This window comes from Papio anubis, chromosome 1 (assembly GCF_008728515.1).
Source record: "Papio anubis isolate 15944 chromosome 1, Panubis1.0, whole genome shotgun sequence".
Lineage (NCBI taxonomy): Eukaryota > Metazoa > Chordata > Mammalia > Primates > Cercopithecidae > Papio > Papio anubis.
The window spans coordinates 8,395,973-8,423,626 of record NC_044976.1 but is presented as its reverse complement, the minus strand read 5'-3'; the positions used below and the strand labels follow the sequence as shown (position 1 = coordinate 8,423,626).

The 27,654-nt window shown below is 44.4% G+C and overlaps 1 protein-coding gene across 4 annotated transcripts in view; it reads right to left on the bottom strand.

Annotated features, from left to right (window-relative positions):
- SLC25A33 (solute carrier family 25 member 33) overlaps positions 1-27,654 on the bottom strand; it is a 45,285-nt gene that overhangs the window by 8,104 nt on the left and 9,527 nt on the right. For 3 of the 4 annotated variants that reach the window (XM_003891075.3, XM_009188833.4, XM_009188752.4), the window contains exons 2-4: positions 21,159-21,338; positions 5,387-5,464; positions 2,706-2,806 (exon numbers count right to left, since the gene is read on the bottom strand). In XM_003891075.3, the coding sequence (XP_003891124.1) occupies positions 2,706-2,806; positions 5,387-5,464; positions 21,159-21,338 (359 nt within the window). Of the gene's footprint in view, positions 1-2,705; positions 2,807-5,386; positions 5,465-18,424; positions 18,499-21,158; positions 21,339-27,654 lie in introns of all 4 variants that reach the window. The other variant, XM_031664273.1, reaches the window with a different exon arrangement.

Here is a 27,654-nt window from a genome sequence, read left to right as displayed (position 1 = left end):
AGATGGGGTTTCACCCTGTTAGCCAGGATGGTCTCCATCTCCTGACCTCGTGATCCACCCGCCTTGGCCTCCCAAAATTCTGGGACTACAGGCGTGAGCCACTGCGCCCAGCCGGAAGCAGTTTCATTTCTATCCTGCAGATAGAAGCTTCAGTTTCCCCGTTAATTGTAACATCTATTGGTATTGCTGGATCTAAAATAAATTTCTCTTAATTTTCTGGAATCCCTTCTAGTCTTTTCAACCTCTAGATGGTACTGTTGATATCTGTGTTAATGTGATTCCTACCAAAAATTATAACTGTCCTAAAACTCAATTTATAAGCCTCAGATCCAGAAATAATTTAACTGGCCTCCCAAAGAGCTGGGATTACAGGCGTGAGCCACCGCGCCCAGCCGACACTGTTTTTAAGAACTTCCTTCAGGTCTGCTTTATTTATCAAGGGTTCTAAGTTAACTTTGCAAAAGTTACAAAACGGATTAATAGTTGTTAGCTTATGGTAACTCACTACTGGCCTATCTTTAAGCAAAGAGCAACCTGTTTTGGAACTCTGCCTTTCCTCCTCAGAGCTCTGTATTACATAGAAACGGCTTCCTTGTATAAAGCAACTTTAACATTTTCTATTCAGGGTCTAGAAATAATTAGCTATAAATATTCAGACAGGTTGGTCACACTTGTATCTGGAGTAACAAATGGCAAACAAAAATGGTGTGTACATCTTACAGACTAGTAGGAGATGCAAATTTTTTGTAAAATGCCAATTTAAGTTCTCTAAAATATCTTTCTAGGCCTGGCATGGTGGCTTATGCCTGCAATTCCAGCACTCTAGGAGGCTGAGGTAGGTGGGTCACTTGAGCTCAGGAATTCGAGGCCAGCTTGGGCAACATGGTTAAACCCCATTTCTACAAAAAATACAAAAACATTAGCTGGGCATGCTGGTGTGCGGCTGTACTTTCAGCTACTCAGGAGGCTAGAGGCAAGAGGATGGCTTGAGCCCAGGAGGTGGGGATTGCAGGGAGCTGAGATCATGCCACTGCACTCCAGCCTAGGCGACAGAACCAGACCCTGTACCAAAACAAAACAAAAAACAAAACAAAACCAATTAAAAAAAACAAAACAAAAAAACCCCTTCTGTTTAAATAGACATATAACTCTATATAGCCTTCTAGACATAGCCTTCTCGGCCAGGCGCGGTGGCTCACGCCTGTAATCCCAACACTTTGGGAGGCCGAGGCAGGTGGATCGAGACCATCTTGGCTAACACGGTGAAACCTCGCCTCTACTAAAAATACAAAAAATTAGCTGGGTGTGGTGGCCCGTGCCTGTAGTCCCAGCTACTTGGGAGGCTGAGACAGGAGAATCCCTTGAGCCCGGGAGGAGGAGGTTGCAGTGAGCCGAGATCTTGCTATTGCACTCCAGCCTGGGCGACAGAGTGAGACTCTGTCTCAAAAGAAAAAAAAAAAAAAAAAAAAGAGCCTTCCCTTCTCTCAGATAGCTACGCGTTCATGTTTTACAAGTACATCCTGGGGAAGAAGTCCTGCTATGGCTTTTCATTAGGAAGTGGAATGGTTCCCTCAAAAGAGAACAGATGCCCTGTGAGCTGTGAGCTGTCACTGACCCTCCTGAAAAATTCCACTGCAAGCCCGATACCCTCACTGCATAACCCATAGTTGGGGACAGGAGTGCCAATTGTACACAGGGTGTGTGGGACCCCGTGGGGAATCTGAAGAAAGAAACTCTAATTTTAGAAAATCATCTGATGGGGCGGGGCCAGGCACAGTGGCTCATGCCTATAATCCCAGCACTCTGGGAGGCCAAGGAGGTGGATCACTTGAGGTCAGGAGTTTGAGATCAGCCTGGGCAACATGGTGAAACCCCGTCTCTACTAAAAATGCAAAAATTAGCCAGGCGTGGTGGCAAATACTTGTAATCTCAGCTACTCAGGAGGCTAGGGCACAAGAATCACTTTAACTTGGGAGAAGGAGGGTGCAGTGAGCCGAGATTGCACCACTGCCCTCCAGTCCAGCCTGGGTGACAAAGTGAGACTGTCTCAAAAAAAAAAAATTAAAGGCCAGGCGCGGTGGCTCAAGCCTGTAATCCCAGCACTTTGGGAGGCCGAGACGGGCGGATCACGAGGTCAGGAGATCGAGACCATCCTGGCTAACACGGTGAAACCCCGTCTCTACTAAAAAGACAAAAAACTAGCCGGGCGAGGTGGCGGGCGCCTGTAGTCCCAGCTACTCGGGAGGCTGAGGCAGGAGAATGGCGTAGACCCAGGAGGCGGAGCTTGCAGTGAGCTGAGATCCGGCCACTGCACTCCAGCCTGGGCGACAGAGCGAGACTCCGTCTCAAAAAAAAAAAAAAAAAAAATTAAAATAAATAAATCTATATATATATATAATTTGATGGGCAAACAGGAAGACATGAAAAACCTATGAATATTCCTTTAGAAGAACAAAGTACCAATAGCATGCATAGAACATGTAAATTTTGAGGGCAAATAAAGAGCTTTAGTGGGCAAGGAAAATAAAATCAAGCTACAAACCGCTGTCACTCTCCTATCAGTTGTAATATAAAGCTTTAGAAAAACAATTTTAGGTGCAAAGGAAGAAAGGAGCTAATTTCTAATTCCTGGAAAAACTGTTTGGCAGAATGCATGCTTTAGAAAAGCGAGAGAAACCCTCTCTTCGCTCACTAGGGTGACATACCTGCAGAGCCAGCTGAGAAAATATGCACAATATTGCTGTTAGGCACGAAAATGCCATTAAATTGCTCTTTGGCTTTGGAGTAACATGCAAAGTATACAGCCCTGTTAGAACAAAGAGAACATTATAAAGAAATCATCATAGTGCAACTTTATATGTCCCTCCAGAATACCTGAAAAATTTTTAGAAAATAAAATGGGAAAGACACTGCCACGCACCCAAAAATCTTGTCCTCGCCTGTGCTAAAACCAAAACCTGCCACAGGCACGTTCAGGAAGCTCTTGTGTGTCCCTCCAGAAATGATTTAGTGATGACAGAGGTGTTCAAAAATAATTGAGGAAAGTGAGATTTGGGGAAGACATCTATAAAGTCCTTTTACATTCTTCGTTCTGGATAAATGCTAATCCTTTAAGCATCAACACATTGGAAGTTTTAAATTTTTGTTTATGTTTCTAGAATAGACCACACTTTTTCACCTTGTGCCAAAATGAGAATGTCGAACATAATTTGAACTGTTTTTGCATGACTCAGGATCACACAGGAGCAGCCATCATATCATACCTGTGTTTTCATAAAGAGTCCTTCCACCACCCCCTGCCTTGACTACCACAGAGTGGTCCCGTCACCTTTGTTTTCTCTTCACTTTTCCCCCTGCTATCTTTCCGCTTTTGGGGCTGGGAAATAGGAGCTACTTGGCACTTTTCCTGCTCTTTCACCAGCAATGCAGGGAAAATGTTTCTGTCTTCTGCTGGCCAATGAATCTTAATCATAGAATATATTTTTCAGTTCAGGATCTTAACTACTTATCATTATTGTGTTATAAAAGTCTTCCTTTTCCCCTAAACCCCAATTGTTCTAAATGGGTGAGGCAGCCAGGAATCTGCATCAGGTTACCAGGGTTACACTGTAGGAGCACTGCCTGTGAGCAGCAAGGGCTCTTCTCACTTTGTTTACTACAGATGGGCAGTAGTTTCCCATCTATGAATAATGCATACCCCAGATCATCTCACAGACTAGTACTTTCTGTTTTTAAATACATCATACATACTTGCTACAAAATTCTAAAGGAACAAAAGCAGTAAAAAAGTCTGCCTTTTTACAACATCCCCAGGTGATGTTTTTGGTTTGTTTGTTTTGAGATGGCGTTCTTGCTCTGTCACCCAGGCTGGAGTGCAGTGGCGTGACCTGACCTCACTGCAACCTCCATCTCCTGGGTTCAAGCCATTCTCCTGCCTCAACTTCCCAAGCAGCTGGGATTACAGGTACATGCCACCACGCTCAGCTAATTTTTGTATTTTTGTAGAGATGTGGTTTCACCACGTTGGCCAGGCTGGTCTCAAACTCCTGACCTCAAGTAATCCGCCTGCCTCGGCCTCCCAAAGTGCAGAGATTACAGGTGTGAGCTACTGCACCCAGCCAATTTATGTTTAAATTGGAGCACTGATCTGGAGGAATTCTATAAGCTTTTGGTCTTCACCCTATATAAGACAACATTCTCATTTTTGTTGAAAGACTTCATTTTCTTTCAAGTCTCTTGGAGTATGACAAGTTAAGTGTCCTGCCCCTGCCACCCAGTTCCCTTCTCAGGAGGTCCTTTCTGGAAGAAGTTTTTTTGTTTTGTTTTTTCTTTTTGAGATGAGTTTTGCTCTTTCACCCAGGCTGGAGTGAAGTGGCATGATCTTGGCTCACTGCAACCTCTGCCCCCAGAGTAGCTGGGATTACAGGTGCCCGCCACCATGCCTGGCTAATTTTTGTATTTTTAATAGAGACAGGGTTTTGCCAAGTTGGCCAGGCTGGTCTCCAACTCCTGACCTCTGGTGATCCACCTGCCTCGGCCTCCCAAAGTGCAGGGATTACACGGGTGAGCCACCATGCCCAGCCTGGAGGCAGTTTTTAATCTGCTTTCCAGATATGCTATTCTCTCTCTGTCTGTTACTTTTACAATCAATCATACATTGTTATCCTCTCTATCCTATCTATCCAAGAGAACTTTCTGCCAAGGGGGATGCCGTGTATCTTTGCTCTTCAATACAGTAGCCATTAGCTGCATGTGGAGATTGAATGCTTGAAATATGGCCAGGGAGCTGAGCAACTGAACCTTTAATTCTGATTAATTTACATTTAAACAGCTCCTTGTGGCCAGTGACTATCGTTATATACTGTGACAGTACAGTTCTGTATATTTCAAACAGGCTTTCAGGAGAAGCCCTGCAAAAATACGAGGATGTCATTTGATAGAAAGTGAAGTTAAAAGCCTTTACAGTTCCTCCGGATCAGTGTTTCTAAGTGCGTTGGAGTCACCCAGGGGTTCTGTTAAAATGCAGATTCTGATGTAGGTCTGGGATGTGCCCTGGGATTGTGTATTTATAACAAGCTCTCAGACAGTACTAATGCTGCTGGCCGCATGCCATACTTACAGGAGCAAACACTTAAGAGTACATTACAGTAATGATAGCAGATTAATTTTCACACTTAAGAATATGAAGAATACGGTAAGTAGAATCTCTTTCACACACTGAAGACACACCTACAATTCTCAATAACTATTTGCTATGTCCGCTACATTTAGGCAAATCCAACACAGAAAAAAGACACTGGTCATTCAGCAGCATCACCCTTTGGTAAGAAAGGACCCAGAATTCCACACTGCTTAGCACGGGCTAGCTGGAAAGTTTAATGCTTACCTTGATGGTGCAACTCCAACCAAATTTGGACCCAAGCCTCTAAAAAGTGACTTTGGTCCCTCTTTCTCCAAGATCGACCTGAATAATAAGAAAAGACAAACCTTTAAAACCCCTCAGGCAAGGTCTATTAAAAATGATAAGGAGTCAACCTTCTCATTAGTTCCTTGAGACAATAAAATGTTTGAGAGATCTCAAGCTCGACTCTCATCTGATTTGGTTACAATACAGAATGTATTGTAAAGTCTGTAGAATACTGCAATCATTAACACAGTGAAAAAAACATGCTTCAAAAAGCATCAGTTAGACATATTTTATTTTTCTGCCTTTCTTTTTTTTTTTGAAACAGAATCTTCCTCTGTTGCACAGGCTGGAGTGCAGTGGTATGATCTCAGCTCACTGGAACCTCTGCCTCCCGGGTTCAAGCAATTCTCCTGCCTCAGCCTCCCAAGTAGCTGGGATTACAGGTGCTCACCACCACACCCAGTTTTGTATTTTTATTTATTTATTTATTTATTTATTTATTTATTTATTATTTAGACTGAGTTTCACTCTTGTTGCCCAGGCTGGAGTGCAATGGCTTGATCTTGGCTCACTGCAACCTCCGCTCCCTAGGCTGAAGCGATTCTCCCGCCTCAGCCTCCCGAGTAACTGGGATTAAAGGCATGCGCCACCAGGCCCAGGTAACTTTGTATTTTTAGTAGAGATGGGGTTTCTCCAAGCTGGTCAGGCTGGTCTTGAACTCCTCACCTCAGGCGATCTGCCCGCCTCGGCCTCACAAAGTGCTGGGATTACAGGCATGAGCCACCACGACCGGCCTAACACAGGAGGAAGCTGTGCAGAGTCTGTACTAGACAATGAAATCCTGTGAAAGTAGGATGAATATCTGGCAGAGGGTTCCACACAGGGAACAATTTCCTCATCATAATAAGATTAACTGAGAAATAGGTTCAAAGATTTCTTTTGGATTTACTGCTTCTAACAATCCTATCTTCTAGATCTTTACCTAATATAGTAGAAACTTACACAGGGATATAAGGAATAGGGCCAGCTCAGTGCTTATACCTGTAATCCCAGGACTTTGGGAGGTCCAGGCACTTGAACCCAGGAGTTCCCAATCAGCCTGAGCAACACAGTATAAACCCCATCTCTACAAAAAATGAAAAAAACTAGCCAGATGTGGTGGTGTGTGCCTGTGCTCCCAGCTACTCAGGAGGCTGAGGTGAGAAGATAGCTTAGCCTGGGAGGTCAAGGCTGCAGTGAGCCATCATCACGCCACTGCGCTCTAGCTTTAGCGACAGAGAGACACCTTGTCTCAAAAATTAAAAACGAAAAAAAAATGTTGGCGGGAGGGGGGAAGGTGGAATTTAAGGAATAGAAAACTCTAATAATTTTCATGGACAGGATGATGGTTATTTAAAACCAAAGCCTAGTAAGTATCTCAAGTCCAAAGATTATACCATGATGGCTTTTTTTTTTTTTTGAGATGGAGTCTCACTCTGTCACCCAGGCTGGAGTGCAGTGGCACAATCTCGGCTCACTGCAAGCTCCGCCTCCCAGGTTCATGCCATTCTCCTGCCTCAGCCTCCTGAGCAGTTGGGACTACAGGCGCCCGCTACCACGGCTGGCTAATTTTTTGTATTTTTAGTAAAGATGGGGTTTCACAGCGTTAGCCAGGATGGTCTCAATCTCCTGACCTGGTGATACACCAGCCTTGGCCTCCCAAAGTGCTGGGATTACAGGTGTGAGCCACTGGGCCCAGCCAATTGCTTTTTCTTTTAAACTTTTTTTTTTTTTTGTGGTGACATACACATAATAGAAAAATCTACCATTGTAACTTTTTTTTTTTTGAGACAGAGTCTCGCTCTGTTGCCCAGGCTGGAGTGCAGTGGCGCAATCTTGGCTCACTGCCAGCTCCGCCTCACGGGTTCATGCCATTCTCCTGCCTCAGCTTCCCAAGTAGCTAGGACTACAGGCATCTACCACTATGCACAGCTAATTTTTTGTATTTTCAGTAGAGACAGGGTTTCACTGTGTTATAGCCAGGATGGTCTCCATCTCCTGACCTGGTGATCCACCCGCCTTGGCCTCCCAAAGTGCTGGGATTACAGGCGTGAGCCACATTGTAACCATTTTTAAGTGTACAGTTGAGTGGCATTAAGTACGTCCACACTGTTGTGCAACCATCACCATACCACCATCTACCTCCAGAACCTTTTCATCTTTTCAAACGGAACCTCTGCACTCATTAAGCACCAGCTCCCTAGCCCTCCCTCCTGTCAGGCCCTGGCAGCCACCATTCTACTGTCTCTATAAATCTGACAACTCTAGGTAACTCTTATCAGTGGCATCACATCTTTTTTTGTGACTGGTTTATTTCACCTGGTCTTTGAGGTTCATCCATGTTGTAGCATGTGTCACAATTTCCTTCTTTTTATTTTATTACTTATTTGAGACAGGGTCTCACTCCATCACCCAGGCTGGAGTGCAATGGGGTGATCTCGGCTCACTGCAACCTCCACCTCTTAAGTTCAAGCAATTTTTGTGCCTCAGCCTCCCTAGTAGCTGGGATTACAGGTGAGTGCCACCACGCCCAGCTAATTTGTGTGTGTGTGTATATATATGTATATACATATATATACACATATATATACATATATATATTTTTAAATAGAGACAGGGTGTCACCACGTTGGCCAGGCTGGTCTCGAACTTCTGGCCTCAAGTGATCCACCCACCTTGGCCTTACTAAATGCTGGGATTACAACTACTGTGCCCACCCAGAATTTCCCTTTTTTTAAAAGCTGAATATGATTCCACTGCTGTATACACCACATTTTATTATCCATTCATCCATCGATGGACACTTGGGGTTGCTTCCATGTTTGGCTGTTATAAATAGTGCTGCTATAAACATGGGTGTACAAATATCTGTTTGAGTCCTTGCTTTGGATTCTTTTGTGGAATCCAAGTGGAATTGCTGGATCACATGGTAATTCTATGCCTAATTTTTTGAGAAACCACTAGGCTGTCTTCTATAGTGGTTATACTACCTTACATTCCCGCCTGCAACGTAAAAGGAGTTCCAATTTCTCTATAACTTCACCAATGTGCTTTTCACAAAAAAAAAGTTAAATATTGTTTCCGATTAAAAGCGACTCAGAAAATCCTAAAAGGATTGTATGGAACACTCTTAGAGGCATTTTTCTGCTGCAGCACAGTTATTTAAGCTGGTTAAATTTACTCTTTTCAATGGTTCAATTTCCATGGTATCCAATAGAATTTACATTGTTATATTAGGGTCTTCTCTAATTTAATCTCCTTTTCTTACTGAGGATTTTTCTTTACTACTAGTACCGTCCATTTGATAGCACTCAAGGTTGATATAGCTCACAAATAATCATATGCTAGTCAAAAGTTAATAGAATGGCTGGGAGCAGTGGCTCACATCTGTAATCCCAGCACATTGGGACGCTGAAGCGGGTGGATCGCTTGAAATCAGGAGTTCGAGACCAGCCTGGCCAACAAGGTGAAACCCCGTCTCTACAATACAAAAACTAGCCAGAAATCACTTGATCACGGCAGGCAAAGGCTGCAGTGAGCCGAGATCATGCCACTGTACTCCAGCCTGGGCAACAGAGCAGGACTCTGTCTCAGAAAGGAAAAAAAAAGTTCATAGAATGTTTTACCTTCATTATAACACACAGAAAGTATGATGAAAAGATCTTTCACTTTACGGAAAAGATGTTCCTGTAAAGCTAATAGTAAAGTAAATCCTGTCAGTTCTACTTCTACGACTTCCACTTTCTCCACAGGGAAAGTTTCCCAAATTAAGCTGGTTTTTGGTGCAAAAGAGGTACAGCTGACATTCTGGTCCACGGCATACTGGATAATGTTAAAGTTTCATCTATTTCCAGCTCTCCTTCCTCAGATTACTATGCAACTTTTCATGTTCTAGATTCTCTGAATGTATAAATAAAATTTTGAATCTTAGCTTCTCTTCTCCTAATTTTTGGATGTTTAAAATAAAGAATATCTGTACCTTCAAAAAGAGCTTTCCTAAAAAGTAGGCTAGCAATTAGACGAAAAAGAGTGGAAAGAAAAAAGTAAAACTATGTCTATTCACAGACAACATGACCTTTTGTTGAAATACTAAAGAATTGGCAGGGCGTGGTGGCTCACACCTGTAATCCCAGCACTCTGGGAGGCCGAGGTGGGCGGATCACGAGGTCAGGAGATCGAGACCATCCTGGCTAACACGGTGAAACCCTGTCTCTACTAAAAATACACACACACAAAAAAAAATTAGCCAGGTGTGGTGGCGGGTGCCTGTAGTCCCAGCTACACGGGAGGCTGAGGCAGGAGAATGATGTGAACCCGGGAGGTGGACCTTGCAGTGAGCTGAGATTGTGCCACTGCACTCCAGCCTGGGTGACAGAGCGAGACTCTGTCTCAAAACAAACAAACAAACAAACAACAACAACAAAAAACTAAAGAATCTACTAAAACAATTATCTCTATGAAGCTATTATTGGCTGGGCGTGGTAGCTCACACCTGTAATCCCAGCACTTTCGGAGGCCAAGGTGGGCAGATCACTTAAGGTCGGGGGTTTGAGACCTGTCTGGCTAACATGGCGAAACCCTGTCTCTACTAAAAATATAAAAATCAGTCAGGCGTGGTGGCATGCACCTGTAGTCCCAGCTACTCAGGAGGCTGAGACAGGGGAATTGCTTGAACCTGGGAGGCAGAAGCTGGAGTGAGCCGAGATCATGTCACTGCACTCCAGCCTGGGGGACAGAGAGACTCCTCAAAAAAAAAAAAAAAAAAAAGCTATTATTTTAAAAAGTAGTAAGCCAGACCTTATTCCCATGTGTATGTGTGTGTGTATATATATGTATGTATATGCATATATATACACATATATACGTACATATATATGTGTGTGTGTATATATATATTTTTTTAAACAGAGTTTTTGCTCTTGTTGCCCAGGCTGGAGTCCAATAGCGTGATCTCGGCACACCACAACCTCTGCCTCCCGGGTTCAAGTGATTCTCCTGCCTCAGCCTCCAAATAGCTGGGATTACAGGCACCCGCCACTACGCCCAGCTAATTTTGTATTTGTAGTAGAGATGGGATTTCTCGACGGGGTTTCACCGTGTTAGCCAGGATGGTTTCGATCTCCTGACCTCGTGATCCGCCCGTCTCGGCCTCCCAAAGTGCTGGGATTACAGGCTTGAGCCACCACGCCCGGCCGAGATGGGGTTTCTCCATGTTGGTCAGGTCGGTCTCGAACTCCCTACTTCAGGTGATATGCCCGCCTTGACCTCCCAAAGTGCTGGGATTACAAGCGTGAGCCACTGCACCTGGCCCATTTATATAATTAAATTACATAAAAATATTATGGAGAGACAGTAGTCTTATTTTCTAATCAAATCATTTTCCTTACTGACAAGTGTAAGACCAGGCCCTTGTAAGCGATCCCATACAACCTCTGCCTCCTGAGTTCAAGCAATTCTCCTGCCTCAGCCTCCTGAGTAGATGGGATTATAGGTGCCAGCCACCACGCCCTACTAATTTTTTTTTTTTTGAGATGGCTGAGTTCTTGCTCTGTCAGCCAGGCTGGAGTGCAGTGGCTCCATCTTGGCTCACTGCAGCCTCCGCCTCCCAGGCTCAAGCAATTCTCCTGCTTCAGCCTCCTGGATAGCTGGGACTACAGGCGTGTGCCAGCACACCTGGCTAATTTTTGTATTTTGAGTAGAGATGGGGTTTCACCATGTTGGCCAGGCTGGTCTTGAACTCCTGACCTCAGATGATCTGCCCACCTCAGCCTCTCAAAGTGCTAGGATTACAGGCATGAGCCACCATGAGTATTGCTTTTTTTTTTTTCTTCCCGAGACGGAGTCTCACTCTGTTGCCAGACGAGTGCAGTGGCACGACCTCGGCTCACTGCAGCCTCTGCCTCCTAGGTTCAAGCAGTATTGCTCTTTTAAAAGACTGAGCTCTCTGAACTAAAACCTCTCTCAAGTAACATGTTGAAGCGGCCTATACTTTATAATATAGCACATAATCAAGATTTTCAAATGCTAAGAGTATCGAGAAATTGTGTTAAGTTTAGATCCTCTCTGTGGTCCAGATTAATGTACCTGTTTAGCTTCAGGAGTCATTTAAACACAATTAAGGGAATCTCTGGCTCCAGGAAGCTTGAAGCGGCTCATCCATAATGCAGTAGGGAACTTGTGTCCCGAAGTGACTCAGGCCTGTTAAGAACTTAAGAAAGGCGGTCTCCATAGTTACACATATTAACAGCTGGCAAAAAGCCAAATCTGTTACATAATCCAAACTTCTAACCTAGCTGGATGTTTACAAAACTTTTCTGGAACAATTAAGATCCTACTATAAATGGTACATTTCAGCTGCAAAACCAAGCCCAGAAGGATCCAGACTCATTTTCCCACAGTCACAAACTTTCATTTAGGAAAAAGATGAAAACAAAACAAAAACAAAAAAAAATCAGGGTCTTGTTTGGAGCATTTTATTCTCTTCACTAGTTTTATATCATAATATGAATACCACAGACTAATCCAAGAGAAATGTCTCATCTGAACACTGCAGTTCCTAAAAGATAGATAGGAGATCACTAATACATTACTTTTCAGATGACAAAGGCACTTGAAAAAACAAAGAGGGCCAAGCGCGGCGCTCACGCCTGTAACCCCAGCACTTTGGGAGGCCGAGGCGGGCGGATCACGAGGCCAGGAGATTGAGGCCATCCTGGCTAATATGATGAAACCCCGTCTCTACTAAAAATACAAAAGCAAATTAGCCGGGTGTCGTGGGGGGGCGCCTGTAGTCCCAGCTACTCCGGAGGCTGAGGCAGGAAAATCGCTTGAACCCGGCAGGTGGACCTTGCAGTGAGTGAGCTGAGATTGGGGCACTGCACTCCAGCCTGGGCGACAGAGCAAGATTCCGTCTCAAAAAAAAAAAAAGAAAAGAAAGAAAAAACAAAAAGAATGTATCTCAGCAGTTTAAACAGTAAGAACTCTGCTGGAAAATATTAAGCCAGAAGATTTTTATTTTTTTAAAAAGCAGATACCTGAAATACATACACTATTTATTACTCTGGCAAATTTAATAGCAGATGCCTGAATCTGTTAACATATTGCCTTTTTGGGCCGGGCGCGGTGGCTCAAGCCTGTAATCCCAGCACTTTGGGAGGCCGAGATGGGCGGATCACGAGGTCAGGAGATCGAGACCATCCTGGCTAACACGGTGAAACCCCGTCTCTACTAAAAAAATACAAAAAATTAGGCGGGCGCCTGTAGTCCCAGCTACTCCGGAGGCTGAGGCAGCGTAAACCCGGGAGGCGGAGCTTGCAGTGAGCTAAGACGGGCAAACCACACAAACGGGGGGGAAAAAAGGAACCCCCCCTCAAAAAAAAAAAAAAAAAAAACCAAAAAAAACAACAACATATTGCCTTTTTGCTTTTTAAGTAACTATTAAAAAAAAAAAGATAGGTTCTTCAATAGAGAATATTTTTTCTTTAACAGAATAGAGAACATTTTTTCTTTGAATTTTGAAAAATAAACTTCCTATAAATAAATTCCGTTCTCTGACAAGTCTTTTAAAGTAGTATTCCCCAAATGAGTAAGACCATTAATAAGCAGACAACTTTTTTTTTTTTTTGAGACGGAGTCTTGCTCTGTCACCCAGGCTGGAGTGCAGTGGTGCGATATCGGCTCACTGCAAGCTCCGCCTCCTGGGTTCATGCCATTCTCCTGCCTCAGCCTCCCAAGTAGCTGGGATTACAGGCGCCCGCCACCATGCCTGGCTAATTTTTTGTGTTTTTAGTAGAGACGGGGTTTCACCGTGTTAGCCAGGATAGTCTCCATCTCCTGACCTCGTGATCCACCCGCCTCGGCCTCCCAAAGTGCTGGGATTACAGGTATGAGCCACTGCGCCCGGCCATAAGCAGACAACTTTTAAACGAATGACCATGTTATTTGCATGGGTTTTTTTTCTTTTCTTTTTTTTTTTTTTTGAGATGGAGTCTCGCTCTGTTGCCCAGGCTGGGGTGCAGTGGCGTGATCTTGGCTCACTGCAACCTCCACCTCCCAGGTTCAAGTGATTCTCCTGCCTCAGCCTCCCGAGTAGCTGGGATTACAGGCATGTGCTGCCATGTATTTTTGTATTTTTAGTAGAGATGAGGTTTCACCATGTTGGCCAGGTTGGTCTCTAACTCCTGACCTCAGGTGATCCACCTGCCTTGGCCTCCCAAACTGCTGGGATTACAAGAGTGAGCCACTGCGCCCAGCCTTGTATGGGTTTTTGATAAACACACAGTCTTCCAAAAATGTCAACAGGAAACTAACATGGGCTTTGTAGATAAGACCAAAGCCTGTACCCTTGTTCTTGTTTGATCACTTACTAAAGACCCTCTCTGTAAACCATCGTGCTGTTAGCTTAGGGATGGTTAATGAAGAACCAGAAAGCTGTACAATAACCCAGGTGAGAGAGGATGGTGGCTTCAACCCACATGGTAGCAGCCTGTAAAGGAGCCACCCTCTCTTAAGCCATTCTAAAGCTTCCTACATTGGTATATTGTTTTTATGTAAGTCCTAAGTTACAGACTCTGCTTTTAGAACTTATTAACAGGAAAAGATACACATTTCCCCTGAAGAGTAAGTACGCTTTCTTCATATGAGAATTACGCAATATGATATTCCCCTTTTTTGGCCTCTATTAAGAGATAAAAGACTTTAAGGTTAAAAAAACCAAAAACAACCTTGTGTTTAAAAGCAGACAGTAGCTATTATAATGACAGAAGCTTTTATTATTTACATGGAGGGAGGGTGTTAAGCCCTTTATATGCAATATCTTCCTGACATACCAAAACTCATGCGTTCAATTTGTATGGAATGCTTGCTATGTGCCAGGCAACATTCTCGATGCCTGGGGATGATTTCAGTAATCAAAACAAACCAAAGTCACTACCTCCAAAGAAGTCCCATTGGAGGGGGTGGTGAAGAAGGAGAAAAGAATATAAATAAGTAAACTACACTGTATGTTGATGGATGTAAGTGTGACGGATAAAAATACAGCAGGAAAGTAGGCTGGGGTGTTGGGGAGAGTTTGATTTTAAATAGCATGTTCACTTTAGGGTCTTCCTGCAAGGCGATGACAGTGGAAGTCAGCCATGCAGACAATGTCTATTGCAAACACCCTGTGGTGGGAAATGTTCCTGGCCTTTTAAAGGAACAAAAAGGAGGCTGGAGGGGCAAAGGGGAAAATAGGAAATGAAAAGTCAAGTAATGGGAAGGGTGACAATCGTGTAGAGCCTAGTAGGCCGCAGGGATAGCTGTAGCTCTTACCCAGAGGAAGACAGCAACTCTGAACAGAGGATCTGAGCAGAGGGTTCTTTGGGTGCTCTGCTGAGAACAGACTGAGGGTAGAGGACAGCAAGCTTTCAAAACAGAGCAGTCAGGAAGCGAATGCACCAATATAGGTGAGATACAGTGGCTTCCATCAGGACAGTGGTGGAGGAAGCAGTGAAAAGGGGTCAGATTCTGTATTTATTTTAAAGATAGACTTGATAGGATTTTGCTGCAAGGTTGAGAAATAAGATCCAAGGATGACTATGAGGCTTGAGATCTGTGTAGCTGGAAAGATGAAGCTGCCTCTAACAGAGACAGCGAAGACTCTGGGAGCAGCAGGTTTTATGGAGTTCTGTTTTGCTCATGTTACTCTTGGATGGCTAATAAACATCCAAGCTGTCAAACAGGCAGCCGGATGGAGCGTGTGAGGCTCAGAGCAGAAACGCTGCCAGTTTACAGATGGTATTTTACAGCCATGAAACTAAGTGCGCCCACAGAGGGAGTGGCAGTAGCTAGAGAAGGCCAGGGTCTGGGCCCTGGACCCTCCAACAGCCAGAGGTTGTAAGGCTGCAAGACAGCAAAGGAAACAGAAGCAATAGCCACGGAGGCAGGAGGGTGTAGTCCTAGGAGTCTCTGAGCTGGGAACTGCTGCTGCCTTCGCAGAGCAGCAGCAGAGGCTCAGCCTTGTGTCTGGGGCTTGTTCGTTTCTTACTTTAGCGGCTTCAAGTCTTTCTTAGAAACAAGATGGATATACTTTGAACATGACTTTGGGCATGTCACTTAACTCTTAACCTGCATATTCTCTTCTCTAAAATAGAGGTAATATCACACCTGAGTACTAATCTGTTAAGGTTGTGAAAAATCAATGAAATACTACTACCTAAAAGGAGTTTTCTTCATAAATGTATGCACCTACTATGTACCCACAATTTTTCTAAAGTAGTCCTTTACTTGAAAGTTATTAAATACTTGTGTGACAGAATCTTTTTTTTTTTTTTTGACATACAGTCTTATTCTATTGCCCAGGCTGGAGTACAGTGGCACAATCACAGCTCACTGCAGCCTTGGTCTCCTGGGCTCAAGGACATCCTGTCTTATGTAAATTGTGCCTAAAAGTGCTAAATGTGTGGTTTTTGCAACAGAGCACCTGCATTTTATTACGTCTTTTTCTAACATTTCCCAAATACATTTCTTTTTTTTTCTTTTTTTGAGACAGAGTCTTGCTCTGTCGCCCAGGCTGGAGTGCAGTGGCACCATCTCGGCTCACTGCAAGCTCCGCCTCCCAGGTTCACGCCATTCTCCTGCCTCAGCCTCCAAGTAGCTGGGACTACAGGCGCCTGCCACCACGCCCGGCTAATTTTTTGTATTTTTAGTACAGACGGGGTTTCACCGTGTTAGCCAGGATGGTCTCGATCTCCTGACCTCGTGATCCGCCCGCCTCAGCCTCCCAAAGTGCTGGGATTACAGGTGTGAGCCACCATGCCCGGCTCCCAAATACATTTCTACACTGATAAGTAGTTTTCTTGATAAATGTCTGTCTTGAACACACTCTTGCCCAAGAATCAGTTTCAGAGATCTGAATATCATGCTCAGTTATATTCAACTCCTAAGCACAGCCTCCTGAGTAGCTGGGATTATAGGTGCATGTCAACATGCCCAGCTAATTTTTTGCATTTTTTGTAGAGATGGGATTTCGCCACATTGCCCAGGCTGGTCTCAAAACTCCTGGCTCAAGTAATCCGTTTGCATTGGCCCCTCAAAGTGCTAGAAATACAGGCATGAGCCACCGTGCCCAGCCCCGAATTTTTTTTTTTTTTTTTTTTTTTTTTTTGAGACGGAGTCTCGCTCTGCCGCCCAGGCTGGAGTACAGTGGCCGGATCTCAGCTCACTGCAAGCTCCGCCTCCCGGGTTCACGCCATTCTCCTGCCTCAGCCTCCCAAGTAGCTGGGACTACAGGCGCCCGCCACCTCGCCCGGCTAGTTTTTTTGTATTTTTTTAGTAGAGACGGGGTTTCACCGTGTTAGCCAGGATGGTCTCGATCTCCTGACCTCGTGATCCACCCGTCTCGGCCTCCCAAAGTGCTGGGATTACAGGCTTGAGCCACCGCGCCCGGCCAGCCCCGAATTTTTAAAATATGTAATAAAGTTGAGGAAATAAAGCTTAAATACAACAGCTCTTGGGTGAAAAATGCCACTTTACAAACACCTTCCTAACAAAACATTATAACTAAAATTTTACTTAATAACGCCATTGTTTGTATTTTGATATCAATAAAATAAACTGATTTTAAAAGTATTCATGCTGGGTGTGGTGGTTCACGCCTGTAATCCCAGCACTTTGGGAGGCCAAGGCAGGCGGATCACCTAAGGTCAGGAGTTCGAGCCCAGCCTGACCAACATGGAGAAACCCCATCTCTAATAAAAATACAAAATTAGCCAGGTGTGGTAGCACATGCCTGTAATCCCAGCTACAAGGCGGGCAGATCACCTGAGGTTGGGAGTTTGAGACCAGCCCGACCAACATGGAGAAACCCTGTCTCTAATAAAAATACAAAATTAGCCAGGCGTGGTAGCACATGCCTGTAATCCCAGCTACTTGGGAGGCTGAGGAAGGAGAATCGCTTGAACCTGGGAGGCAGAGGTTGTGCCGAGATTGCGCCATTGCACTCCAGCCTAGGCAACAAGAGTGAAACTCTGTCTCATAATAAAAAAAAAAAAAAAAAAAAAAAAATTAAAGTATTCATATGTAAGTGATGGCTCATTATTGTGTAGCTGTGGCTGTGTTAACCAATGAAGCCGGTGGGCCTGTAATGAAAATAGTTTGTCTTTTGTGTGGTGTGGAAGTTGTTCCTGTATTAAAACATGGAGTGGCTTTTTTTTCTTTGATTTAAATTTTACTGAACAATTGCCCTAATTGACGGGAGGGAACAGATACACACAGACACACACAGACACACACACACACACACACACACACACACACACACACACACAGAGTATCTCTTACGGGGGGGTGGATTTACTGGAGATTAGAAAGCCATAAGAGCCGGGCGCGGTGGCTCAAGCCTGTAATCCCAGCACTTTGGGAGGCCGAGATGGGCGGATCACGAGGTCAGGAGATCGAGACCATCCTGGTGAACACAGTGAAACCCCGTCTCTACTAAGAAATACAAAAAATAGCCGGGCGAGATGGCGGGCGCCTGTAGTCCTAGCTACTCGGGAGGCTGAGGCCGGAGAATGGCGTGAACCCGGGAGGCGGAGCTTGCAGTGAGCTGAGATCCGGCCACTGCACTCCAGCCTGGGCTACAGAGCGAGACTCCGTCTCAAAAAAAAAAAAAAAAAAAAAGAAAGCCATAAGAATCCAAAATGTTCTAAAATCAGAAACTTTTTGAGTGACAACATGATGGTGAAAGAAATGCAAATATTCCAAACTCCGAAATCCACATTGCTTCTGGTCCCAAGCATTTCGGATAAGTGACACTCACTCAACCCACATATCCTGTAAAACCTAAAATGGAGAAACATTCCCATTTACCTTCCATGCTTGGCCCTGTTGACACCCACACTTTTGGGTAACAGTTCCCCAGTTACAGTAAATCCAAATTCACTAGTCATGAGTTATTTGGCAAGAGGAAGTTCATTCTGAATGTTACTGAAGTAACATTACCTGTCTCAGTTTCCTTATGTCCAAAGCACTGCATGTTCCTTAGAAGAAAGGTGTCATCAGGATACTGGCACTGCCTAAGCATGTGAAAAGGCAAAGCAGGAGGGTTCTCACTGTCCTGTCTTGTTGGGGGCCATGGACTCAGATCTGCCCTGAGAGCAAAGTGTCCCTCCACATCTCTGTGCTTCTGTCCCTCCTGTACCCACCCCCAACCTTCCTGCTCACTCAGTGTCTCCACTCCTCTTCTTAGCATTTAATTTAAAAACCTGATTCTCACCCAGGCACAGGGGCTCATGCCCGTAATCCCAGTACTTTGGGAGGCCAAGGCAGGCAGATCTCCTGAGGTCAGGAGATCAAGGCCAGCCTGGCTAACATGGTAAAACCCTGTCTCTACCAAAAATACAAAAATTAGCCAGGTATCGTGGTGCACACCTGTGATCCCAGCTACTCGGGAAGCTGAGGCAGGAGAATCGCTTGAACCCAAGAGGCAGAGGTGTCAGTGAGCCAAGATCATACCACTGCACTCCAGCTTGGGTGACAGAGTGACAATCTGTCTCAAAAAAGAAACCAAACAAACAAAAACCCCAATTCTCCTGGAGTTTTGGACACCAATCTCTCCTGTTCCCTCGCTGGGCTTCTGATGCACTCACTTGTCCTTGACATCTAGTCTTGCTATTCAGTTTTGCTCAGTAAGCTTAGATGTACCTTTACACACATTTGGCATGAATGCCCGAGTGATTCATAGTTAGGTTTTACAAACAAAAGGTACCTAAACATAAATTAAGCACTTTCCAACTCATCCTGCCTCATCTAAATTGTGCCTAAAAGTGCTAAATGTGGCTGGGTGTGGTGGCTCATGCCTGTAATCCCAACATTTTGGGAGGCCAAGGCAGGCAGATCACAAGGTCAGGAGATCAAGACCATCCTGGCTAACATGGTAAAACCCCATCTCTACTAAAAATACAAAAAAATTAGCTGGGCGTGGTGGCGGGCGCCTGTAGTCCCAGCTACTCAGGAGGCTGAGGCAGGAGAATGGTGTGAACCCAGGAGGCAGAGCTTGCAGTGAGTGAGTGGAGATCGCGCCACTGCACTCCAGCCTGGGTGACAGAGCGAGACTCCGTCTCAAAAAAAAAAAAAGAGTGTTAAATGTGTGGTTTTTAAAACAGAGCATCTCCATTTTATTACTTCTTTTTCTAACATTTCCCAAATAAATCTCTACACTGATAGCTTTCTTGATGAATGTCTTTCTTGAACACTCTTGCCCAAGAATCAGTTTCAAAGATTTGAATATCATGCTCAGCTAAACTCAACTATTATTTATAGAGCATCTCAAAGTACAAGGTCCTGAGCTAAAAATCAGATACTCAATCAGTTCTCTTCTGAATTTGATTTTACCTTAAGCATAGACTGATACGCCAAATTTGACTTAAGAATATTTAGCTACTTTATAGGCAAATGAATTATTTTTAACAGTAAAAATAATAAAATGGGCAGGTAGCTCAGGTATAAAACAAACTTTAAAACCCATTTTATTAAATATAACTTTCCTATACATTTAAAAATATTTCCCAATAAAAAGCAAAAAAATTGGGAGGCTGAGGCAGGCAGATCACAAGGTCAGGAGATCCAGACCATCCTGGCAAACACAGTGAAACCCTATCTCTACTAAAAATACAAAATAAATAGCCGGGCTTAGTGGCGGGTGCCTGTAGTCCCAGCCAGCTACTCGGGAGGCTGAGGTGGGAGAATCGCTTGAACCCAGGAGGCGGAGGTTGTGGTAAGCCGAGATCGTGCCATTGCACTCCAGTCTGGGCAACAAGAGCGAAACTCCATCTCAAAAAAAAGAGAAAAAAATTTTTTGTTTATTTTAAAAATATTCACGGCTGGGCATGGTGGCTCACGCCTGTAAACCCAGCACTTTGGGAGGCTGAGGTGGGCGGATCACCTGAAGTTGGAAGTTTGAGACCAGCCTGACGAACATGGAGAAACCCCATCTCTACAAAAAATACAAAATTAGCCAGGCATGGTGGCACATGTCTGTAATCCCAGTTACTCGAGAGGCTGATGTGGAAGAATCGCTTGAACCCAGGAGGTGGAGGTTGTGGTAAGCCAAGTTGGCGACATTGTACTCCAGTCTGGGTAACAAGAGCGAAACTCCGTCTTAAAAAAAAAAAATTTTGTTTCTTTTAAAAATATTTGTGGCTGGGCACGGTGGCTCACACCTGTAATCCCAGCATTTTGGGAGGCCGAGGTGGGCGGATCACCTCCAGTGAGCCGAGATCGCACCATTGCATTCCAGCTTGGGAAACAGAGCGAGATTCTTCTATCTCAAAAAAAAATAAATAAACAAAATAAAATAAAATAAAATAAAATATTCACAACTCTTCTGTTGTGCAATTTAAAATTTTACTCTACCACCTCTTCATTTCCCTCAAGAGCTTTGAGCAAGAGCGACAATGTGATGCAACAATTTACACGTGGATTTTTGGTTTGCTTTGCTAGGTTTACTCTAACTACCCTGGATGATGGTCACATGTACACTGGGACCCCCGCTGCCAGGGGAGCAAGGTCACAGCTCAAAGGTATTGGTAAAGTAACCTAATTCTTAAGTTAGGACCAAGGCTATGCAAACAGAACGTCACATTTGATAAGCCTGATGAACATTCTGGGTTGACAGTGGTGGTACAGGGTGTGCAGGTGGCAGGAGCAAAGAAGACTGAATAGAGACTGAACTTACTTCAGAACCTGAAAGAGTCCAGGTGTCACAGATGTTGGTCTCACCATTCCAGCTCCACTAATGGTCCCCAGATGAACCTGAGGATAGTAGACTGTCCGGAGAGCTAATCTCGAAGACTGCAACCGCGTCTTAATGACTTCTAGTGGACAAGTGAAAATAGCACCAACTGTGCCTCCACACCTGTAAGAAGGGATCAAAGCAGATCAGAGAAGCTATACTATTCTCTACACAATGGAATGCGAAGTTTAGCTTTTCTCTCTTTAAAACTAGAACATGCTGGGCACAGTGGCTCACACCTGTAATCCCAGCACTTGGGAGGCCAAGGTGGGCGGATCACGAGGTCAGGGGATGGAGACCATCTTGGCTAACACAGTGAAACCCCATCTCTACTAAAAAAAAAAAAAAAAAAAAAAAAAAAAATTAGCCAGGCGCGGTGGCAGGCGCCTGTAGTCCCAGCTACTCAGGAGGCTGAGGCAGGAGAATGGCGTGAACCCAGGAAGCGAAGCTTGCAGTGAGCCGAGATCGCTCCACTGCGCTCCAGCCTGGGTGACAGAGTGAAACTCCGTCTCAAAAAAAAAAAAAAAAAGGAAGCTAGAACACAACAGAGATTAATAAAATTAGTTGAAATTGGCCGGCTGCAGTGGCTCACACCTGTAATCCCAGCACTTTGGGAGGCTGAGGCGGGTGGATGACCTGAGGTCAGGAGTTCGAGACCAGCCAGGCCAACATGGCGAAACCCCATGTCTACTAAAAATATAAAAATTAGCCAGGCATGGTGGTATCTGCCTGTAATCCCAGCTACTCAGGAGTCAGGAGGCTGAGGCAGCGGTTGCAGTGAGTGGAGATCTCTCCATTGCACTTCAGCCTGGGCAACAGAGCAAGACTCCATCTCAAAAAAAAAAAAAAAAAAGTTGAAATCCCAGAGCTAAAGTGATAACTACTATTCCCACGTTAGCACATTCTTTGGGGCTTTCCATTCTTGCCATTTTCACCTAACCCCTTCCCAGTATCTAGGTATTCTGAGTGCCCTTTTATGGCAAATTATGTACCTGTTTCATCATTTGCAATGGCTTCATACTATCTCTACCTTATCGATTGATAAGATTTTAAACAATTTCCTACTGTTGGACATTCATGTAATTTCCAATTTCACTACCATGCTGCAATGAATACTCTAGAAAAGTATTTTTGCACATTCAAACAAAATAGTTCATTCAGGTGAATATACTATTTTGAAAATCAATATTTACCCCAATACAGACCCTTCTTAGAATTTGATTAATTACTTTTGGCCAAGCACTGTGGCTCACATCTGTAATACTACCACCCTGGGAGGCTGAGGCAGGTGGATACCTGAGGCCAGGAGTTCGAGACCAGCCTGGCCAACACGGTGAAACCCAATCTCCACTAAAAAAAATACAAAAATTAGCCGGGTCTGGTGGCGCCTGCCTATAATGCCTGTAATTCCAGCTACTGAGGAGGCTGAGGCAGGAGAATAGCTTGAATGTGGGAGGCGGAGGTTGCAGTAAGCCAAGATTGTGTCACTGCACTCCAGCCTGGGTGACAGAGCAAGACTGTCTTTAAAAAAAAAAAAAAAAAATCTGATTAATCACTTTCAACAATGAAGTCCTTGTGTTTCCCTCATTCACAACTAATCAGTTAATCCTGTGTTTTCACCTCGCACACTGTCTCTCTGGATCAGGGTTCCCCTAAGCCAATCATTTGAGTATTACCCTTATAACATATTCATATCGAGATATTACCTGAATTACTATTAAATATTTTTCTTCAAGACAACTCACTTATTTATCCTAAAATACTTAACATCCATCATCTCTTAAACAATACTACCAGTGAAATAACATGTTTGATGGGCTAGTTATAATTAACAATGTCAAGGGCCATAATAGACACATCCTCACCCATGCCTACGCCTCACTCTGAAAAACATCGTTCTATAATCTGATGATTTCCTCAAGATCCACACCTAGGGCCTTACTTATCTTTCCATCCCTGGCATCAGGGCTCAACAAGTTCCTAAACAGTATTTACTAAGCAAATGAATTATTCAACTGAGATTTCAAGGAAAATGTCTTCCAAGATTTCTAAGTATTTGAAAAAAAGTATTTCTCACTAGACTGGGAGCTCCTTGGAGAAAAGCAGTTCATACATTCTTGCAACTAGAGTATACCAGGCACCTGGCATAAAATAGGTGGGTCAATAAAAATGATAGAGCACCAGCATCTCCGCCTGGGAAAAGTAACAACAGGAAGGAAAAACAGGCCTGGACATATAGAATGTTTATGCAGTTTCCCTATTCCACGAGAGGCAAATGTTGGAAATCTAGAAGCAAACCTGGTACCTAACACAGACTCTGAAAGTAATGAATGAAGTAAAATCCCCATGAGGGATTATTTTATTTATTTACCTATTTATTCTGGGGGGACAGTTTCACTCTGTCACCCAGGCTGGGAGTGCAGTGGTGCGATCTCAACTCACTGCAACCTCCGCCTCCTGGGTTCAAGCAATTGTCGTGCCTCGGCCTCCTGGGTAGTTGGGACTACAGGTCTCAGCTGTATTTTTTAGTAGAGACGGAGTTTCACCATGTTGGCCAGGCTGGTCTTCAACTCCTGACTTCAAGTGATCTACCCGCCTTGGCCTCCCAAAGTGCTGGGATTACAGGCGTGAGCCACACGCCTGGCCTATTTTTATTTTTAATCAAGTTGTGGGCGTAGCTTAATACTGGTCTGTGTAATTTGCTCTAAGCACTAGAATATATCTAAAGAAAATAGGCTATAATAAGAAATATTTAAAAAAAGATAGAAGTGGCCGGGTATGGCAGCTCATGCCTGTAATCCTAGCACTTTAGGAGGCCGAGGAGTGTGGAGCACTTGAGCTCAGGAGTTGGAGACCAAGCCTGGACAACAGGTCGAAACCCTGTCTCTACCAAGAATACGCATTAAAAAATTAGCTGGGTTTGGTGATGTGCACCTGTAGCCCCAGCTACTCGGGAGGCTGAGGTGGGAGGATGGCTTAAGACCAGGAGGCAGAGGTTGCAGTGAGCTGAGATCGTACCACTGCACTCTAGCCTGGGTGACAAAGCCAAGACTCAGTCTCAACAAATAAATAAATAAATAATAAAAATTAAAATGTTAGACGTAAAAACTTTCTAACCCATGTCTATTCATACAAAATATTCTTACCTGTCATAATAACCACATGCCTAAAAAGTATAACATTTAAAGATCCTGAAAAACTTACCAGCAACATAGTAAAATAAAGAAATATCTGAAATCTATTTGTGTTCAATAACGTAACTCCAAATCATTGAAAAAAAGAGCTTCTGGGTAAATCTTTTCATCAGAAAGCCAGTAAGTTCAAATACCATACAGGTCAACCACCTTTGCTTTGTCCCTAAGGAAACTGCACTCATTACTTTGGCCAACTGTCATCCAAGTCTATGCCGCTAATCAAAGGATGGTATGTTTGTCCAAAACAGCAAATGCCCTAGTAACAGTGAATCAGTGACCTCTTTCAAGGTGGCAGGCCACACTCACTTTTTTTTTTTTTTTTAAAGAGAGAGGGTCTTGCTCTGTTACCCAGGCTGGAGTCCATCTCTACAAAAATAAAAACAAATTAGTCAGGTGTGGTGGTGTGCACCCGTAGTCCCAGCTACTTACGAGAATCACCTGAACCCAGGGAGGTCAAGGCTGCAGTGAGCTGAGATGATACTACTGCACTCCAGCCTGGGTGAGACCGCATCTCAAAAAAAAAAAAAAAAAAAAAAAAGTATATATATAAATAAGTCGGGCATGGTGGCTCACACCTGTAATCCCAGCACTCCGGAAGGCCAAGGTAGGCAGATTACTTGAGGTAAGGAGTTTGAGAGACCAGCCTGACCAACATGGTGAAACCTTGTGTCTACTAAAAATACAAAAATTAGCTGGGCACGGTGGCAGGTTCCTGTAATCCCAGGTACTCAGGAGGCTGAGGCAGGAGAATCGCTTGAACCTGGGAGGTAGAGGTTGCAGTGAGCCGAGATTGCACAACTGCACTCCAGAGCAAGACTCCGTATCAAAAAAAAAAAAAAAAAAAAAGGTTTGTGATGTACTGGAGGCCTTGGTGAATGTTATTTCATTGTAGATGGCGTTCAACCTACTATGAGTCTCAACACTGGGAATTCTCAATGATCCAACCCGCAGTTCATCCACCCATCTCTTTTCTGCCTTACTTGCCCTGGGGAGCCTGTGGGCAGAACTAGGTGTCTTCCCTTCCTTTGGTCCCCATGCTCCTTGACATCAAGGCAATGGGACCTCTAGGAGTTAACAAGATTGGCTCAAAGTGGGAGTCACTGACTGTCCTTCCCAAGCACACCACCCAGTTCCTTCTCATCCTGTTGGCTTGGGCTGATGCACCAGCCTCTCACTTGTAGCAGGCATCTGGCCACAGAGTAAGCTACCAGTCTCCCTGTCTTACAAGCTCTCTCAGTCTGTAGCCCAGACCTACTAAGGGCCGGGGATAGAGTTGGGGACAATAATAGGAAAATCCTCTCTGCCCACAGGCCCCAGTGTTGACACCCACAACTGTTCTTCTCTCATAAACAGTCTGGTCAATGGCAGCAGGGCAGGTTCTTCCACCTAAGTCTTAGACTAGGATCCTCTTGGTTCATCTGAGGGCTCCAGTAGCCAGTGCTCAGACAGTTGGAAAAGTCATATTCAACCGCCAGTTACATGCTGACACAGCATTAGCCTCACATAGTTGGAAAATTAACTAATCTGACTGGGAAGCAGTATTTTAGACAAGGAATCTCCAAACTGGGTTACATACTCTTAAGAGATGTGCACCATGACCTACTGGCATACAGAAAGAAATAACATTTTGTTTATAACCTCCACCATTTAATTTCTATTTTGTTTGTTTTTTGTTTTTGAGACAGAGTCTCACTCTGTCACCCAGGCTGGAGTACAGTGGCGTGATCTTGGCTCACTGCAACCTCTGCCTCCCAGGTTCAAGCGATTCTCATGCCTCAGCCTCATGAATATCTGGAATTATAAGTGTGTGCCAACCATACCTGGATAATTTTTGTATTTTTAGTAGAGACAGGGTTTCACCATGTTGGCCAGGCTGGTCTTGAACTCCTGACCTCAGGTGATGCACCCGCCTGGGCCTCCCAAAGTACTGGGTTTATAGGCATAAGCCACCGCGCCCAGCCCATTTAATTTCTATTTTGTGTATAGGTCTTATAATATGTATCAAAGTAATAGGGTAATATAATTATACATAAGATATGCACAAACATTTTAATCATAGCAGTGTATGATTAAAGTTTGAAGGCCATGGCTGGGCACAGTGACTCACACCTGTAATCCCAGCACTTTGGGAGGTCAAGGCAGGCAGACTGCTTGAGCTCAGGAATTCTGAGACCAGCTTGGGCAACATGGTGAAAACCCATCTCTATAAAAACTACAGAAATTAGCCAGGCATGGTGGCATGCGCCTGTAGTCCCAGCTACTCTAGTTTCAGCTACCTAGCTACTCCAGAGGCTGAGGTGGGAGGATCGCTTGAGCCTGCCAGGTCAAGGCTGCAGTGAGCAATGATCATACGCCTGCACTCCAGCCTGAGTGACAGAAAGGGAGAAAAAAAAAAAAAAAAACCCAAAACAAAATAAACAAGAAACCCACAAAAACTTAAAAAAATAAAATAAAACTTTGAAGGCCACTATTCTAAACCAGTAGTTCTCAATTGGGGCAATTTTGTCCCCACCCCAGTAACAAAATGTCTGAAGACATTTTGGGTTTTGAAATGGGAGAGAGGGTGTTATTCGTATCTAGTGGGTAGAGGCCTGGGATGCTGCTAAACATCCTACAATACGCAAGACAGCCCATCTCTCACAATCAATCACCCAACCAAAGTTGAGAAACCCTGCTCTAGACCAATAAAATGGGTACTATTTGAAGACCATATAATGGATTGGTGGCACTGCTGGTTGCCTCCCCAGCATCCATCCCCCTCTTCCTCTGTCTTAGCAAGATCCCTCATTTCTTTTTTTTTTTGAGACGGAGTTTCGCTCTTGTTGCCCAGGGTGGCGCAATCTCAGCTCACTGCAACCTCTGCCTCCTGGGTTCAAGCAATTCTCCTGCCTCAGCCTCCTGAGTAGCTGGGATTACAGATATGCACCACAATGCTTGGCTAGTTTTTGTATTTTTTTTTTTTTTTTTGAGACAGAGTCTCGCTCTGTCGCCCAGACTGGAGTGCAGTGGCGCAATCTCGGCTCACTGCAAGCTCCACCTCCCGGGTTCCCGCCATTCTCCTGCCTCAGCCAACCAAGTAGCTGGGACTACAGGTGCCCGCCACCATGCCTGGCTAAGTTTTTGTATTTTTAGTACAGACGGGGTTTCACTGTGTTAGCCAGGATGGTCTCGATTTCCTGACCTCGTGATCCACCGGCCTCGGCCTCCCAAAGTGCTGGTATTACAGGCGTGAGCTACCGCGCCCG